At 39.4% G+C, this 18,571-nt stretch overlaps 1 protein-coding gene across 3 annotated transcripts in view; it reads left to right on the top strand.

Moving 5' to 3' along the window:
- The window catches only part of supt3h (SPT3 homolog, SAGA and STAGA complex component), a 314,077-nt gene that overhangs the window by 18,291 nt on the left and 277,215 nt on the right, over positions 1-18,571 (top strand). For all 3 annotated transcript variants that reach the window (XM_042333229.1, XM_042333227.1, XM_042333228.1), the window contains exon 2: positions 2,691-2,800. In XM_042333229.1, coding sequence (XP_042189163.1) covers positions 2,691-2,800 — 110 coding nt within the window. The remainder of the gene's footprint in view (positions 1-2,690; positions 2,801-18,571) is intronic.

Here is an 18,571-nt window from a genome sequence, read left to right as displayed (position 1 = left end):
TCCTGTTTCTTCATTCATTTCTCAATTAAACAAGTTAAAGGCAAAAAGGATGTACAGCAACCACGTGCAAATGTACATAATGATCTGAAACGGCAGTGCAAAGATTCTTTCCGCTTGCATGTCTGTTAATTCAGAATTGAAAATGTTTAGTTGAGAGTTTTCCAGAATTCAACAAATAAACAACAGATGAACGGATTTAATGCTGAAGACGCCGTCTGTGTACTTGGAGACACATTTCTATGCTGTATTTTTCCGATTGCTGGAATAAATAAAAGAATCTTATGAAGATTTGCCAGTGAATCTTTGATGGTTTTAAATTCTTACGCTGTTCTAATAATGGGTCTGAAATGTGTTTGTCACTGTGACATTCCATACTGATCATAGGCAGACTTTCGTAGTTTTTTTAAAAACTTATTTCCTTTCATGTTGGGAGGCAGTATCCCTTTTGTACATGTACATGTGTTAGATTTTAAAAGTTTAAAACATTCAATTCTCTCATTCTCTTTGAGTTTAAACACAGGAGCGATAAAGATGGCCTCTATCAGACACCCTTTTCATTCATCCAGTGCTAATTTCACCCAGTGTTCCCTTCACCACTATTAGAAAGTCCCGCTGAGTGTGACCAATTTCCTTTTTAAAAAATCACCGAAGAGAAGTGGCTGTAAAATTGCTGCTGGAATGTTTGCTTAAGTAGGAATATTGTTCGCTATATAAAAAAATGTTAACCATCTCAGAGTAAGGTATTTATGTGGGGACAGTCTAATATCAATGAATAGCTCACGGAATCTCACTTGCAGCAATGAAAATTCAAGAACCACTGTACTTAAAAAAACAGATTATCCTCAAATCCATTCCTGTAGAAATACTACCAGGAGGTGGCCTGATCATTATAGTGCTTGAGAGTTAGATTCCAAGAAACTCCACTCTGAATCTCAGTCTGAACCGATGTAGGCACATCAGCTTTCCTTTAAAGTCTGTGATTTGCTATTCTTGATCAAGGGAAATGTTTTATGTGGATGCATCAGTCTTTCCCCACTTGATGAAATGGGCCTTGTGGCCAAGAAATGGCATTTCCTTCAGACGCAGGCTGAGGAAGAATATGAGCTAAATCTTGCATCTTGTCCACAAATAATTTGGTCTCTAAACCCACGGCTGTTTGTGGGACACTGCTGTGTGCAATTGGCAGCCACGTTTTGCAAACAAAATATACAGTCAATTCACTTTACAGTATATTCTGTGAAGCGCTTTGAGACAGCTCGAAGATGTGATAAAGCTCAATTTCAATTATCAAGGATAACTATTGTTATTAAATATCAGAAGTGTTGAATGCACTGGTAGAGTAGCTTGGGAGAAGGGGTGGAAATTAAAGGTGGGTGGTTTAAAGCAGACATATTAGATTTTGAAAAGCGGCATTTTAAAAGGTGTATTCTTGTGGAGTAGAAACTACAATATATTGTCTGGCCAGTGGTGTCTGATCAGTCAATATTCCCTCTATGGTTCACATTTTTCTGGAAAATCCCTGATGCAATTCAAGCTCTTGTGGGTTTTGAGGTTGAATGTCACTTAGAGGGATATTTTCACAAAGTATCATTTGCTGTTTTCTGTTCTCTGTTTTAGGGAGCAAATGAGATTTGAAGAAACATTTCTGTAGCAGGCCAGGCATAATCATTTTAGGAAGATTTATTGTGCATATTTGTGCATATTTTAAAGTCATGTTTAAAAATATTCTTGGTAAATTTACATATGAATATTTATAATATGTTAGATGCTTTTGTGGTGCATTGGAAACAATTACAGATTACTGGTGCAAAGTTTTTCAATGGTATTTGAAGAAAGCACAATAAAGCAAGAAGTAATTATTAGACTGAATAAAAAGGGGTGGTCATAATTTAAATAAAATTGATATTGAAATGGAAAAACATTCTCCTCCTTTGCCTAAAATTGGGCCCTGCCCAATTATGCCTGGCCTGCTACACAAACGTGAATTCCAGGCTTCTTTTAGGTTTCACAGGAATTATGGTAAAGTGCTGTGTTCTCTATAAAGTATTTTATAGCTGAACACGGCAGCCAGTTTGTGCACAGCCGATTTTTATTGGGTCTTTGGAAATGTAATAATGATAACAATAATCCTTGCATTTGATATAGTGCCATGTTACAACTCCGAGACGTCTCAAAGCGCTCCATAGAATGTACTGTAAAGTGAATTGACTGTATATTTTGTCATATTTTAAACTTGAAGTTGTTTTCCCTGGAAGGAGTGGGTGGCAACCATGAAAAGGGACTGAAAAAGAAGCCTTGGGCTTAACCAGCCAGGGTATGTATGCAGTTCCTCTGTACGAGGCCACCTGTAGGTAATTGACCATAAAGGTGGAAACTGAAAAGTAAATGCTTTTAAAAGATAAACACCATGATTTTATACTCTATGCTGCCTATGGGTCACTGGAAGAATTTGTAGGTCATTTAAAAATTGTACAGTAAATTTGATTTAATTTAAGAAGCACTGTGCAATCTCTTGAATTCGTTTTTCGTTTTCGCTCTTAAAATCTGTACTCGTAGCATCCTACTAAACAGTGGCTGAATTGTTCATTTTTTAAAAAAATAACTACTGACAGATTTCCCCCCAAGAAACCTGCACTGTGTGTGTAAAAAAAAACTTCTGAGGTTCTGAAACTGTGTTTAATCTCTTTCAGATGAGCAGTAATGCAGCCAGCCCCATGTCAGGTGCAGCCAGCACCACGTTGAGCAGCGGAAGGGGATCAGCAAAGTCCACCAGCTTTGTTGCAGAGCTTCAGACTATGATGTATGTAAACATCCCACATGATACACTCGTCACATCATTTTAACCTTTAATTATAAAGGAGCTGTGATAGCGGTGACACAAAAGGGCTTTTGTAGCAATACACAGATCATAATCTGCTCTGTTCCTGCCTCCATTTATCTTCATTACACTTAATTTGGGTTGGAGGTCAGCCGAATCATAAAGTGACATTTATGTAGAAAATAACAGCACTTTTTATGTTTTTAATGATCAATGCGGAACAGTTATATTTGCCTTTTTATGGCTGTGTAGAAAGAAAAATGCAACAACTAGATAATAAGAGACTATTTAACAGCCCTGGAGTCACTGGTTATTTCGGAAGCCCATAGTTATGTACACAGTCAAATGTGATTAATGTAAATTGCAGTGAATTCCAGCACAGTATTACGTGCTTGTTATCCAGGGTTATTTGTATTTCTTCCTGTGCTCTTTGGAAGCACGTTGACTGGAATGACAAAGCTGCTGCTTGTTAGGCACACACGTTATCAGAATAAGTTCTAAAGAAGTAGGTTATCTTCTAACTACGCAAAGCTGTTTCTCCTGCTCTATGTAAAATTGCAGGAAATGACTTTCTTGAAGGAGCAAAATTACTGGGAGCCTTTGGCGCCTCTGTACAAGAGGAAGGTAAGGAGTTAAATGCACAAAACCAGCTGTGGAAGCAACACAGGTGATTGAACAACAAAGTTCACACGTTTACTTACTGTGTTGCCGTGATGAAAGTTAACGGGAGAGAAGGTGGAGGTAGTGGTGGTGGGGGGGAGGGGGAATGTAATCAAAATAATGGGGATTTGCAACAAAATATGAAAAATAAATCTTCACCCTTATCTCAATGTAGTACAGTAATGTTTGGGAGAATTGAAGATGCATGTTTTGTATATAAGGCACCATTATCAATAAGCTCAACATCACTTTCATAAGAACTTTTAGTGAGGAATTTGAAATATACTGTAGCTTTTGCAGTAAAATAATTCAGCTCATTTTAAAAAGAATCTTGCTTGAGTGCTAGCTGAAGCTCTCTTTCAATCTGTGGCTGTTCGTGCCCAAAGCCTCTTTTGCTGGTCACTTAATACTTAACCAGTCTGGATAACAACAATTTTTCTTTGAAAGTTTTCCCGTTCAATTATGAGTGTGTGTGTGTGTGCATGCCAAAAGTAAATGTGTCTTGCCAGTCCAAGGACATCTATTGAAGTTTGCCTTAGTGACAGTTTGGTTTGTGAGCTCTGTAATCTTAAATCGGCATGTGATTTACTTTTGTTGTTTTTAAAATAAAGTGTGACTAATTTTGTATTTTGGTTTTGATCGTGACTTCAGGGACTAATGGAATGGCGGCTTGATCTCAGTGTGTCAATGTAACAGACACAAGAAGCTGGAACTGGCACAAATGGATGCCAGCGAGTGCACATCTGATGTTGATGATGAGAGTGACATTGTAGTGCTTTACTGTACTGAACACACAGAAAGCGAGTGGAAACCAGAATAGAGGATGAAACCATCAAAGTAAATCTTTGTAAAAATGAGAGATCAAAGTTGGTTTTGGCATCTCAGAACTGTATTTGGGCTGACAGGTTTGTCAGTGCATTTGCAAAAATAATCATTTCCTGTTCTATTCGGTTACCACGTCTGTCTGACTTCTGCCTTCACGGAGGTCTCTAATTGAGATCACTTGTACGCATGCATGACAGGAAACAAAAGGGCTCACGGGAAGTTGAAATCGAACAAAAGTGCTTATAATGGAAAAGAAAACCTTAATTGTAGTAAATATATAAACATAAATGTGGAACCCTTTTTGGAAAGTCTGGCGATGTACGTGGCAGTCTTGCTAATTTGCATAGACCTGAATTACTTTGGATAGCAATTAGCTGGAAGGACAGCTTTACATATTTTGTTGACTGACATGGCTTATATTTCAAAATTACTAAGAACAATCTATAAATATACATTTGCCATTGCAAATGATTCAGCTGCCAGAAATTTAGCGTGAGATATTGAGCGTTGACGCCTTTTTAATTGCAGGACTGACTCAGCTTAGATGAGTAAAAACACATGTAAGGAGACTAGAAGAGAGTAAAAGCAAGGATATGTGTAAAATTACTGTAATTTTTAACATACGGCTCTTTTTCAGTAAAAGACACGGTGGCGCATGTTGTGGCTGAACAGCACTGGTAGAACAGCACTGAGAGGGGAACCACAACAATCTACAGCAGAATCTATAGAATATTTAAAGCATAGTGAATTTTTGTGTAATTTAATACTGAAAATAACTTGAAGACATGGGAGGTCTTACGTCATGGAAGTAGCACTCAGTGAATTTATACTCTGTGTGGTGCTTTAATGAAGATACAACAACAACTTGCACTTATATAGCTCCCTCCACGCAGGGTATCGTTACAGAATGTTTAAAAGTGGCAGAGCCTGACTCCGAGCCGGGTGGAGGTGGCTGTAAGCACGGTCTAAGAGGAAAGTTTTCAGGTGGGACTTGAAAAAGGGGAGAGAGGGGGCAAGATGGAGGGATTGAGGGAGAGTGTTTCAGAGTTTTGGGGCTTAGTGGCTGAAAGGACGACCTCCGATGGTGGGGCGGAGGGTGCGAGGGACGAGCAGGAGGCCAGTGCCAGTCGAGCGGAGGTGCCGGGTGGTGGATTGGGGATTGAGGAGGTCGGAGAGGTAGGGAGGTGCCAGGGAGTGAAGAGATTTGAGCATGAGAGTGAGGATCTTGAATATATCAAACAAGCTGCTACTGTATTGCTATTTATTAAAACAGTTAATTATTGGTCTACTACATATACCAATATAATTACATAGCTATCAGTGAACGTAAGATTGTTATACAATATTGTCCAATATTGGAGTTAAATAGTATCATATGGATCCCCTTACTTGGATTTCTAGTTTATAATTCAATGGCACTCAGCCAATGCCTTCTTTTTTTTTGTATATTTATGTTATAAAATGTTAAATTCAGCAGGCACCCACTGGTGCAAGATGTCAGCATTTATTTATTTAAAACCTAGATGATGTATCCAGACTCCCAGAGCAGAATGTCCCCATGTACACCGTTGTGCTTCTGAGAAGGCATTTGCCTACAAAACACAATCATTATACTTAACAATATACCCTCTGAAGTGCTTTGAGATGTCCTCCCATCATGAAAGGCACTATGATGATAATTATTTTGTTATGATTTTATTATTGTTATTAAGAACATGGGCTGAGACAAGATAGTGATTTTTGTTTTGGTTAGCTGGGTGTCTGACACATGCGGAAACAATCACCATGCTTAGGAGTATCCAAACCAAGCTGAGAATTCTGTGTATCCCACCTCACATTGGAAATCCCAGAGACAGATTGTTGGAATGCAATGCACACTTTCTCCCTGGAGGGACACATCCTGCTTACCTAATTCAGGAATCTATTAGGTGCAGGTTGGCAAGAGCCAAAGCTTGGGGATCCCAGAGTGTGCTTTAGTGTACTAACCAGCTAAAGGCGGATAGTTTGCCATTGATAGCACTTTCTGGAAGCTTTCCTGCTGCTTGTCTAGCTAGGACCACTCTTACCTGTTAGGGCTTTGGCTTGAGGGGGAAACAGGAGCTGAGTGGAAAGACTGTACCCAGTGACTGCCCTTCCAAGTCCTGTGGATGAGCCAGGCTGGCTGGGTTGTCATCAGAGGTGCCCTGGAGCACTGCGGACCTGCCTGGCTCAGGAACTGGAATACTGAGGCCAATGGCTTACTGTGCATTCATGAGGGCTTCATGAAGCACCAGGTTGAAAGCCTTGCTGAAGTTCATGAATGCAACATAGGTGGGTTTCCCCTTAGCCTTATGATGTTTTTCGATCTGATACCTGTTTCATACATTCCTCACAAGAACATAAGCCAGCCTGCCCTCCCTGATCAAATCCCGAGCCTTCAAGTTAGTAGTTAGGTGGGAATTTCAGAAAAATGAGCCATCACAACAGAATACATATCTATTAGATATAATATATGAATACAGTATATATAGATATACATCTATATATATAAAAAAACTGCTCTTCTGCACTGCATGCTGCTTGTTGTTCTCTCAACACCGAAAAAGCAATGTTAGTGCTTCAGAGCGATCTTAAAAAAAAGAACCGTGACTAATTTATCTCATTCCAATCAAGCACTGAGGCCAATTGTAGCACCTTTACTGGCGCCCCGGTTGAGATTGGCTAATACAGCACAGACTGGAGATCGAAACTGGAACCCTTCTACACAGCTGAGCTAGCATTTAAATTTTTAATGAATAAGTTTTTTTTCTACATGGCCTAGAAGAAAAGCAAACAAAAATACTCCACTATTACAAATGTTTACAAGGAAAACATGCCTCCAGACTCCTGTATCCAGTGGAAACCCACATTATTTATAGTTTTTATAAAGTTCAAAATACATATTGGAGTCTACAGCTATTCTTCTGTGGTTTTCATTTCAACAGTGTGGTGAAACTGAGTACAAGGATCCTGAGGGGTCCAAAAAATACTTTTAGAATTAACTTGCCAATCTGCTTCGTATGAAACATCTATACATTACAGTAGTAACAGAAGAGTGTATGGGGAGTGGGAGAATAGAGAGAGACTACAATATACTGCCCTTTTTTAAGCTATTGAAAAGCATTGAATTATATTTTTTCATTTGTGGCATTGTACAATTTCCTTAAGGGACCTACATTTTTAGTTTTAATTGTTGCACTCGCAGGTTATCAAACATGTATCTAGTGTCCAAATGTAAGGCCATGAACCATGATAACACATGTAGCCAGATGGATGTGAATGCAGTTGTACTTTTGGCACTGTAGCTGTTTTTGGTGATCAGTTATCAAGTTAAGGTATTCCATTGGCAACTTTAGCTGTTTTTTTTGCATGTAAGCTGCAGAATAATGGCTTTTCTTTTCCATAATCTATTTTGAGAATTTTGTTTTTGCCTTCTCTAAAGTTTCCTCTCTTGTTCCTCTTAACTTTCATATATGCCATCCCACATGATCTTCCTCACTCTGTTGAAATTAAATCGCATTTTACTGTTTCCAACACTTAACTTATGCTGCACCAGAACATCAAGATTTATTACTGATTCAAGTTAGCACTGATAATTGATTCAAATAAATGAACTAGGTGATTTATTTTCTGATTGCTCCTCTTTTGCATTTAACGCATTGCCTCCCTGAACAGTCTTTTTAAAGTGAAAATTCAGTGTCTCCTAACTAAAAAATCCTCTTGTCTTCTTGTTTCTTTATTTTCTACACTCACGCAGTGCAGAAAACCACTGAGTCTCAATCCATCTCTTCGGCTCTCTACTTTTGATTTTAAAAAAATCCGTTATTTCATCTTAAGATTTTCTAATTGCATGTTCTGGCCTTTTAAAATCTAATCTTTCAAAAAGAGGTTTGAATGAAAAAGACCCTTCAGCTTATTTGATCTCATTTTGCAGAATACTAACCGTGCTATCTTCCCTTTACAGAATTGAACTTTTTTTAAATGAATCTTTTGCATGATCCCAATGTGCTAGAGTTGCTTCTGTTTGAGCCTTGATGGCCAGGCACCAAGACATTTTTACACTAGGCTGGAGCTTAACATTTTTAGAGTCCCTACATAAAATATGATATGACATCTTTAGAGATGGTTTTGTTTAACTGTCATTGGTTTTATCCCTGCGATAAAAGGAAAACAACAACATTATGTGGATGTTCTGATCAGTATTGTAGAAGTCATTAAAACCCCTCAGTTGAATTCCACAGACTGCCTTTTTTGTGCAACTTGGGATTTTTATAGTTTGTTACATGCTGGGTATATTCTTCTGACTCAGACATTACAGCTTGTCTGTCTGAACAGCACTCAAGCTCACAAAGAACTCACTAGGAAGAAAGAGTTAAGACTGTAATAACTGATTGCACCGCAAACCGCTTTCAAAAATGTTTTATTGCTATTCGTTTTGTAATGTCAATGCTTTAGGATGAAGTCCTTTGAACCATTCATAAAATTTATGACCGATTCAAATTAATATAAATACCAACATTCAATGTGTGCATATGTTTATTCTGCTAGTCGAATAGTTTTTTCATCACATCTCTTGTTAATAACGTTGCAGTGCCTTTGTTTTGGGTTTCCTGATTTTCATACGTTTATCGAAAGACTTTCTTTTTGAGCTTATTTTTCTGTTTGATTTCAACAACAACAACTTGCATTTATATGCAGAGATGGGCAATCTGGTAGAGGTAGAGGAAAGTGGTCCTGGTCAGGGACTGGATGTGGGGAAGGATAGCTGTGGGTCGAACCCGATGCCTAAGTTGTGCACTGATTTGGTGAGTCTGAGGGATAGGCCGGGGAGGTTGAGGAGGTTAGAGCCGCAGGACAGAAGACATTGACGGGAGCCAAGGAATATGGCTTCCGTCTTGTCAACATTTAGTTATCAGAAGTTTATGCTCATCCAGCCCTGATGTCCGCCAGACAAGCCAACAGAACATCAGTGGACCTGGAGTCGCAATTGGAAGAGGAGAAGTAGATTTGTGTGTCATCCGCATACATGTGGAAGTTTACCCCTTGTCCACGGATGACATTGCCAAGAAGGCGCATGTAGATGAGGAAGAGGAGGGGTCCAAGGATGGAGTTGTGGGGTACACCTCAGGTGAGTGGGCGGGGCAGGAGAAATTTCACTAATAGACCAACTGATATCCCATTCAAAAGTGTTTCAGAAAGTAAAATAACTCTATATATTCCTACCCCCTCTTTTACAATAATACTAGAGTGTGGAATTCTAGTTTGCAGCTAGCAGTGAAGGGTGCTTCTCCTGATGTCCTGGGCAACAATGCTCCAAATAAAATTGGACATTCACTTCATGTCTGTTTGTGGGACATTGCTGGGCACAAATGGGCTACGACATTCATTTGCAAACTACACTTTGCAGTGTATCCTGTGTATTTTGAGTCTCTCGACATGAAAGTCGCTATATCAAATATAACAATTGTTATTATTAGCAACTGTATTAGGGGATGCGACACTTGACAACAGGAATTGTTGCAGAGTGGTTTACACTGGCTCATTTGACGGTTTCAACATTACTCAGTGTGAATGTTTTCATTGGACACTTTTATTCTAGCTCCACTTGTGAATTCCTTTGATGTGACCGATTGCATTTCCCATGACTACATGACTTCTTATGGTATTGCGTACAACATGTTCAAATATTGACCAAAGATGTTTTTAACCCGATAGGTACTTTTTATTTAAATAGGTGCATAGCGTCTGGTAACAAAGGCGTTGGAGCTACTAAACATAGTGTTTACTAAACAGATCAACTGATAAAGGTGTATTTTTTTTCCTTTATAAAAGAACATTGGTATGTTGTTAAAAAGAGAATTTAAAATATTGTGGTTGTCCGTATTGCAAATGGTGACTTATCTGGAGCAACAGCAAATTTTCTAAAATAGTTTAGAACTTTACTATTGAGTAGAATAATGGTCAGTATTATTCTGCAAAAGGCCTCCAAACTGGTTGCTTTACAACTGTAGAAATTTCTCCAGTGACATTACTAATGTATTTTGGCAATGTATTTATGGATGGCTGTTAATGTTAGGGAATGAATACGTCCAGGCAAAGCTTGTTTGTGGGAAACTTTTGCCACAAAAATTTCTTTTCAATATTTCCCCTGAGTAAAGGCTGCTATCTAGGATGAAGCTGGTTGAAATTTAGATAATTTGAAGCATACTTGGAATTTTTGGAATGGTTGTCACAATGAAGTGAATAATTGGGCTGTTTGAAAAGTGACAATTGTTACGGGATGTTTAGCATTAAGCACTGTGGCTTGCCAGCCCTTGTCCAGGGGTGACTGCAGTAAATCAATAAGTAAAAATGTTTCTTAAGAAACTATAGATTGATAATGAAATTAATGTCTGTTTTAAATATACTTAGTAAGGGCTCAAACCCATATTTGTCGGATGTCAAGCAAACAGTTGGTGACTGTCTTCCGAGGGGGGGAGAAAGGGGTGGGGGGAAGAGGTAAGTGGAGTCTCCTTCAAACTGAACTGACTCCAAGGTGAAATGTTTATCAATGGAATGTCGAAATTGAGCCAGCGCTCTGTGGTGGTCCCACACGTCGGTTCCTGAGACAGGCGGATCTACATTATTCCAGGGCACTGCTGATGACAACACAGCCAGCCTGGCTCATCGGCAGGACTTGGAAAGGCAGAACAGTTACTGGGAGCAGGGAATCCTCCCACTCAGCTCCTGTAACCCTGCAAGCCAAAGCCGTAACGGGTAGGGTGGACATTGCTGGCATTGAGAAAGCTTACCAGACAGTGCTATCAATAGCTATCATGTAGTTTTAGCTGGTTAGACTCCAGCAGTACCCTAACGCACACTCTGGGATACCCAAGCCTTGGCTCTTGTCAATCTGTGCCTAATACTTTCCAGAATTAGGTAAGCAGGATACTTCACTTCCAGGAGAGATTGCGCTTTCCATTCCAACAAGCTAACTATGGGATTTCCATGTGTAGGTGGGATGCATGGAATTCTCAGTGATGGTTTGGATACTCTTAAGCATGGCGATGGGTTTCTTTCTGCATGTGTCAGACACCCGGATGTCAAAAAAAAGTCTGTTTTAAATAAAGCATTAAATAGCATAACCGAGTATTTCCTCCAAATGTTTTATTTATTTATTTGTATTGCAGTAAAAATGTTTGTGCAGCAAACCTTATGTTTGGCTGGCCTCATTGCCCTCTCAGATATTCATTTGAGGAACGCAATTGCGAAGACTATTGTGTCATTCTCAGTATAGTGGGCTGCTTGGGAACATTGGGTTGGGCCACAGTGAAACAGAAACACAGGTTTGTGTTCTCAGCAGCAGGTATGGGACAGTCAGTGCATGCTATTGGGGTTTAAACTGATTTGCTTAAAAGCTAGCAATCAGCATAAAATAAACCCCATTGCGTTTGCTGAATTATGCTGTATTAGTGGAGCTTGGTCAATTTGCTCACACCTGCTGCATTATGCCTTTCAAAGTTTGAATGTTGAATTAAAGAGTTACCGCGAGTGTGTGTGTGAGAGAGAGATGAGACATTCAATAAAATATGATACTAATTTGGCATCCTCATATGGTATCAATTGGAGTTCATTTTACAACATTCCAAACACATAATGAAAGTATGGCACATTTTGAATTGTATTCAGGGCAGTATCATCCAGAATGCTTGTGCAGGGAGTGGGGGATTGAGTGTCTGTGTGCTGGTGTTAAACACAATAATTTACTGCTTCAATTATATTTAGCTTTATATGAATATGTTGCGTCAGCTTAGTGTATATTTCCTTATATGTTTTTCTTATAGTTGTCTAAATATCATTGTAGAAAGAGGTCAAACTGAATTAAGCAATAAATAATATACAATTCTTCATTGGAAAATCCTTAAAGGATAGAAAAGATTGAAAACACTTTCTTTAAGATGTTTTGAGGGAGGGATGCAAGAGAAAGAAAACTTCGATTTTAACCCCAAACAGTGTGGAATGTTTATTGGCCTATTATTTACTTCATGCATTTAAATTACATGAAGTAAACTGAAGCAGTAATTACTAGTGCTGTTGGCTTGTACATCAGTGAGATATGAATATTCGCACAGCAAATATTAAATCAGTATTATCTGCTGATCAAATACCTGTATTGAATGACTGATCTTAGCTTCGTCATAATAATTTGTACCACAAGTTATTTTGCAATATGAATGGGCTCCTGCATTTGACTTATTCAGCTTACAACTTAATATTCCAAATTTGAAGCCTCATTGTATTGAGACGATTCTTCAAGTATAACACAGCAATCCACATTTACTTGTTTTTTTCTGTTTTCTATTCCTTGATCGGCTGTTTCCCTTTAACATGACAATTGTATATACTGTACTGTTCAGTTTCTCTTTTAGCCCCCACACAGTCTCGTGCAGTGCTCCTCAGGGCTCTGTCCTCAGTCCCATCCTCTTCAAGCTCTACATGCTCCCTATTGGTGACATTATCCACAGACATGGGATCAACTTCCACATGTACGCGGATGACACCCACCTCTATCTCTCTGCCTCCACCCTCGATTCCAGGAGAACTGATGTCCTGACGGAATGTCTGTCAGATGTCAAGTCCTGGGTGAGAGCCAACTTTCTACAGCTGAACGTCAGCAAGACTGAGGCCCTCCAGATTGGCTCATACCAGCGCCTCCACACCTCAGGCACTGGCAGCATCAGCATCCACAGATGCACACTCCACCTCACCAAGCCAGTCAGGAACCTGAGCATCTTGTTCGATCCTCAACTGTCTTTTCTCCCCCATATCCATGCTATGACCCGCTCTGCCTTCCCCCACCTCCCAACTTTGCCTGACTCCGCCACTGGCTCACCCCTCAGGCCGCCAAAACCCTCATACACGCATTCATCATCTCAAGGCTCGACTACAGAAACTCCCTCCTTGTCAGCCTCCAGAAACATTGAACATCAACAACAACAACAAAATTACATTTATAGAGCGCCTTTCACGTCGGGAGGTCGTCCCAAAGCGCTGAACAGTCAGGTGTCGGGACCCGAGCATGGGTGAGGGGGCGTGTAGGGGTGAGGGAAGGCAATATTAAATGTTTCTGGAATAGCTACAGTTGAAGTGGTGTGCAAAGCAGTTAAACGTTCGATCGGGAAATCCAACACAATACTGCACTTTCCACAATCGAATAAAACCAAAAGGGGCACAGGGTGCTAAAAATGCTCTGAACTGCAACAAACTTTATCAACATATATTAAATGGAATGACAAATGTTAGTTTGAATGTTGCATTGATATGATTTGATGTTAGTGCATTACTCTATTGTTTGTTAAATCATCTCAACCTCTTGATGTTTTTCACAGTTTACAATCGGTTTCAGGCTGTATGTTAAAATTACAAACCAAAGGGCTGGGTGGGGAGTAGCAGTCATTGAAGATAATTTTTCCTAGTTGTGTTGAGTAATTGTAATAATCCTTGCATTTGGTATAGCACCTTTCAAGTTGGAAGCACATCCCAAAGTGCTTCATGGGGTTTATTGTAAAATTCTGTGATTGTGCACTTGTAGGCAAAATGCAACAGCCTAATTACACATAGCATTATTACACAAACAGCCATGAAATGAATGAACAATTTTGTTTAGGGGGGAATTTTAAGCCATATCTCCCCTTCCTAGCCTCCCTTCCTCCTCCCCATACCTTTCTATTCCCTGAATTTATGGATAGTGAGTAGTACAGTATTTTATGAGGTATAAGAATTATGGTTATGGTTATGTTCAATCTTTATCTATTACTTTAATAATAAAAATATTTTAAAAAACTAAAAGAAATATCACTCTAAAAATAGAACAATACGGTAGTACTGGTTTTGACATGAGTTGAATGTTAACCTTACAAAGCACAGACAAACTTGGATTATAATATTTGTCACTGTTAATTTCCTCTTTACATTGTTAAGATAACCTCTGAGAAATTCTAATGCTACTGATAATTCTGCTGGGCAAAGGACATGATAGTTGACTGCTTTGAAAATAAAACAGGACTGGTTACATTTGATTATGTATAACCAGATCATACAGGGCATTCTGTAGCATCGTAAAACACTCAACAGGCTATTGTGCAGTAGTTTCTGTAATTGAACTCCAATAATTCTCAAAAATCAAACATAATGCAGAGCAATAACAGCATTTTAATTTCTTGAGAGAAAGTTCTGCACCACAATCTTTCGTTCCTGAAGGGAATAGAGCAAACCTTCAGAATATTTATCTACTCCACATTGCTACTGTTGAGCCCTGAACTCCGCAGACAACATCCCCACACCACTCCCCCATAATGTCCTATGAAGGATTTTTTGAATCTCTTTTTACTTGTGTTCCTCTAACCTCCAAATCCATTTTGCAAAATTTCACTGAAATTTACAATTCAATTTGAAATTTACCACTACAACAAAAGCAACTAGACATTTATATAGCGCCCTTCACGCACGAGGCATCTCGAAGTGCTTAACAGTGGTGTGATTGATGCTGAGGTGGAAGGGGAGGGGAGGTGACTGAGGGCATGGTTGAAGTGGAAAGTCTTCACTACCACTTACTCCACAATGCTTGAAGTTGTGTATGCAAAGGTTAGGCTGAATTTTACATGCTACCCAAAACAGCAGAGCACTTCATTGTAAAGAGGATGTGGGATATGGTTGAGTTGATAGCAATGTGGAAACAGCATCTTTGAGGGAATTGTACGTTGGTAAACATTGTCAATATTTTCTTTAGTTAAAATCATGTTGCTTCCTAGTCATTGTTTCTCAGCAGGATTACTTGTTTTTTGTGAAGTGAAAAGAAATATTCAGCAGAATCGGTTTCCACACTTTCCATATGGATTCAATTTGGCAAGTTTTGTAAATGAACAAAAATAGCTATGACAAGCACAATGTGTATTTTCACAATTTTTTTTTCTATTTCTGATTTGTTGGAGATGATTTTTTTTCCATTTGTTGGCACAAGGAGAAACTCTCACAAAGTCCTTATGTTTAAGTTTGTTACAAATTTCGCACCATTGACTTATTCGCACTTACTTACAAATCAATTCATGCCCTAGTACCTCCCTACCCCTCTGACCTGTTTACACCCCACTCCACTACCCACCCCCTTTTCTCAGCTGGCTCCGGCCTTCTACAAGTACCTTGTCCCTTCTGGTCCGCCATTAGCGGCCATGCTTTCAGCCACAAACTCTGTCTCAATCCCTCTGCCTTGCCACCTCTTTGCCCGTCTTCAGAGGGATGTACAGGAGGAGGAGCCAGCTGAGCAAAGGGAGGGGATAGAAGAGTGGGGTGTAAGCAGGTTGGAGAAGTAGGGAGGTGCCAGGGCATGAAGCGATTTGTACATGAGTGTGAGTATCTTGAAATTCATCTGTTCTGCAACAGGGAGCCATTGAAGCCTAGCAAAGACTGGGGTGATGGGAGTACAGAGTTTCAAACAGAGGATATAAGTGGCGGGGTTCTGAATTAATTGCATTTCATGTATGGTGGAGCTGGGGAGACCAGCGAGGGTGAGTGCTTGGGAAAACTGAGGTGGGAGGTGACAAATACATGGATAAGGATTTCAGCTGCGTTGGGTATGAGGTATGGCTGGAGGTGGGCAATGTGGTAGCGGTTGAGTAAACGGTCCTGGCAGAGACCAGACATGGGGTAGGAGGGACAGCTCTGAATTGAACCTGACGCCACACTCAAGCTGTACAGTGCTTTTGTCAAACCACAACTAGAGTGCTGCACATACTTCTGGGCACCGTGACATAGAGGCCTCCCAGATTCTAGAAGCAGTCCAGAGAAGAACAACCAGAATGATTTGCAGGAATGAGCCACGAACAACGATTAGGCTTGCTAGAGATCTTCAGTCTCGAGAGAAGAGACTTGGAGACGACTTTGCAGAGGTGTATAAAATTTTAAAAGGGGGTTAAAAAGGTAAACCCGGAACAATGCTGTAGGATGCACAAAGACAGAACGAAAGGACATAGATTTAGTTTTGGAGTAGAAAAAGCAAATTAAGAACAGATACCAGGAAGTCTGGTTGAGGCCAGTACACATTTAAAAAGCAGCTGATGAAGTGATGGAGGACAGTAGGTTGCCTATTCAGGAGAGATAAGATCAGACGGGCTGAAGAGCCTACTTCATCCACAGCAATCTTATAATCTTATTTGAAGACAGCACTTCCAACACTGCAGTGCTCCCCCAGTACAGTGTCAGCCGAGACTCAGAGTTCAAAGTCCCAACCAGGGGCTTGAACCCACAATCTTCTGACTTGGAGGCAAAAGTGCCACAAACTGAGTCAGACTGATACACCAAAGTTTTTTTTCGAAAATTTTTAAAACATTTTGTATTTTTTAAAAGCGATCTAACGCAAAAGAGAAATCTCCACAATAATTCAGAAATATTTAATTTCAGTATGTAAGGAGCACCATATAACTTGCTAACATTTGTCATAGCTATGTGGAACCTTCTGTTAGTGTTAATTAAATCTCTTATAATTTGTACTTTATATATTCTAAACGCACAGAGGAGTACTATACCAGATGTATAGTTAACCAGTGTTAAAATAATTGCACACCATGGTAGTTTTGGTAATTCTACCAAGAAAAAAGACATTTTTGACTCACAATCCGTAGTCATTTCTTTTCAACGTGTCAGTAAAATCATTGAATATTCCAGCACAAGAAGAGGTCCGTAGGGACATTTCAGCTCGCTGAAAGAGCTGTCCATTTAGTCCAACTTCCCTGGCCTTTTTTTCCCCAATACCCTTTCAAATATGATAGAACTGAAGTTTTTTTCTAATTTGTCATTTTCTGGTTCCTGTTTTGTAGGTGTTAGGAAAAAAGAGATGCTAAGAAGAATGTTGGCTTACTGATAAATTGATGCCATTTTCCGTGATGACTATTTTGTGTGTGTTTGGATATCAACCCATGTTTCTGGAGTTGAAGGTTTCTTTTTCATAGCTTGGGTTTAATATGAATCCATTTAAAATTTAATTTCTAATAAATTCTAGGTGTTTGCTGCTGCAATGTATCAGTAATAAATAATAATAATCCTTGCATTTGATATAGCGCTTTTCACGTCGGGAGGACGTCCCAAAGCGCTTCACAGAACACACTGTAAAGTGAATTGACTGTATATTTGTGGGCAAAGCGGCAGCCAATTGCGCACAGCAATGTCCCACAAACAGTCGTGGATTGAAAATGACCAATTTATTATTGTTTTTGGTTTTGGAGGGATTATTATTAGGCGTGTGGAGTAAGGAAACTTGCCCAAGGTTTCTCCCTGCCTGGAATTGAACTCAGGTCTCTCGCTTGCAAAGCGAGTGCTCTAACCACTGAGCTACAGGACTCCAGTATTAATGTTTGCTACTTTTTACCCTTTGAAAAGGCTGCTTTGTTAGATAGCGCAAGGCACATGTGCCATGTGACATAAACTGGATTAAATTTGACACCCACTCAGCTTTTGACTCACATTACTACAGCCACTTACTGTACTTACTGATCATATGAATGGGCACATCATCTCTCAATAACATGACAGATTAATATTGAGTCAGCTATGCTGTTCATTTTCATGCAAATGACCTTTTTACATCTCAACATGAAAAGCAAGTACTGTATACCACAATATAAAATGTTTATTGCTTGTGCCATTATCTGCACTGTAGGAGTCAGTCTTGTGACTGACTGAGACTCATTGCAAATTAATCTGTCTTGGTCAACGTTTGTGAACACTATTTCAGTTTTTTTCTTACAAATTATTGGAACAGTTCTATTTTTATTTAGATTGTTGAATGTCTTATTGAAGTTCAGTGCAGTAAGATTTTATAAACAGCAAAGGTTTCTCCAGTTCATTTCAATCTGTTGTTGCACATGCTAATCGAAGAGCAAAATCTTGCGAGTGTCTGACAATGCCAAAGTGATTCATTGGTAATAACAGTCAAGTGTACTGACTGTTTAGACATGAGAACAAACTGATTGGAACATATTGTAGTAATAAATCGAGGTCCACTATAAAGAGGTTAAAAATTTCTAATTGGTCACTGAGTCATTGCTTTAAAAGGGTTCTCCATCACCACCATTGCTGAGGTTGGCTATGCGACAGCTTCTGTGTCAGTCTGGCTCAGTTAATAGCACTCTTGCCTCTATGATAGGATGTGGGTTCGAGCTCCATGCTGGTACTTTGAACTCATATAATCTAGGCTGATATTCCAGTGCAGTGCTGGAG

This window comes from Callorhinchus milii, unplaced genomic scaffold, assembly GCF_018977255.1.
Source record: "Callorhinchus milii isolate IMCB2004 unplaced genomic scaffold, IMCB_Cmil_1.0 Scaffold3, whole genome shotgun sequence".
Classification (NCBI taxonomy): domain Eukaryota; kingdom Metazoa; phylum Chordata; class Chondrichthyes; order Chimaeriformes; family Callorhinchidae; genus Callorhinchus; species Callorhinchus milii.
This window is presented reverse-complemented; position numbering and strand designations above follow the sequence as displayed.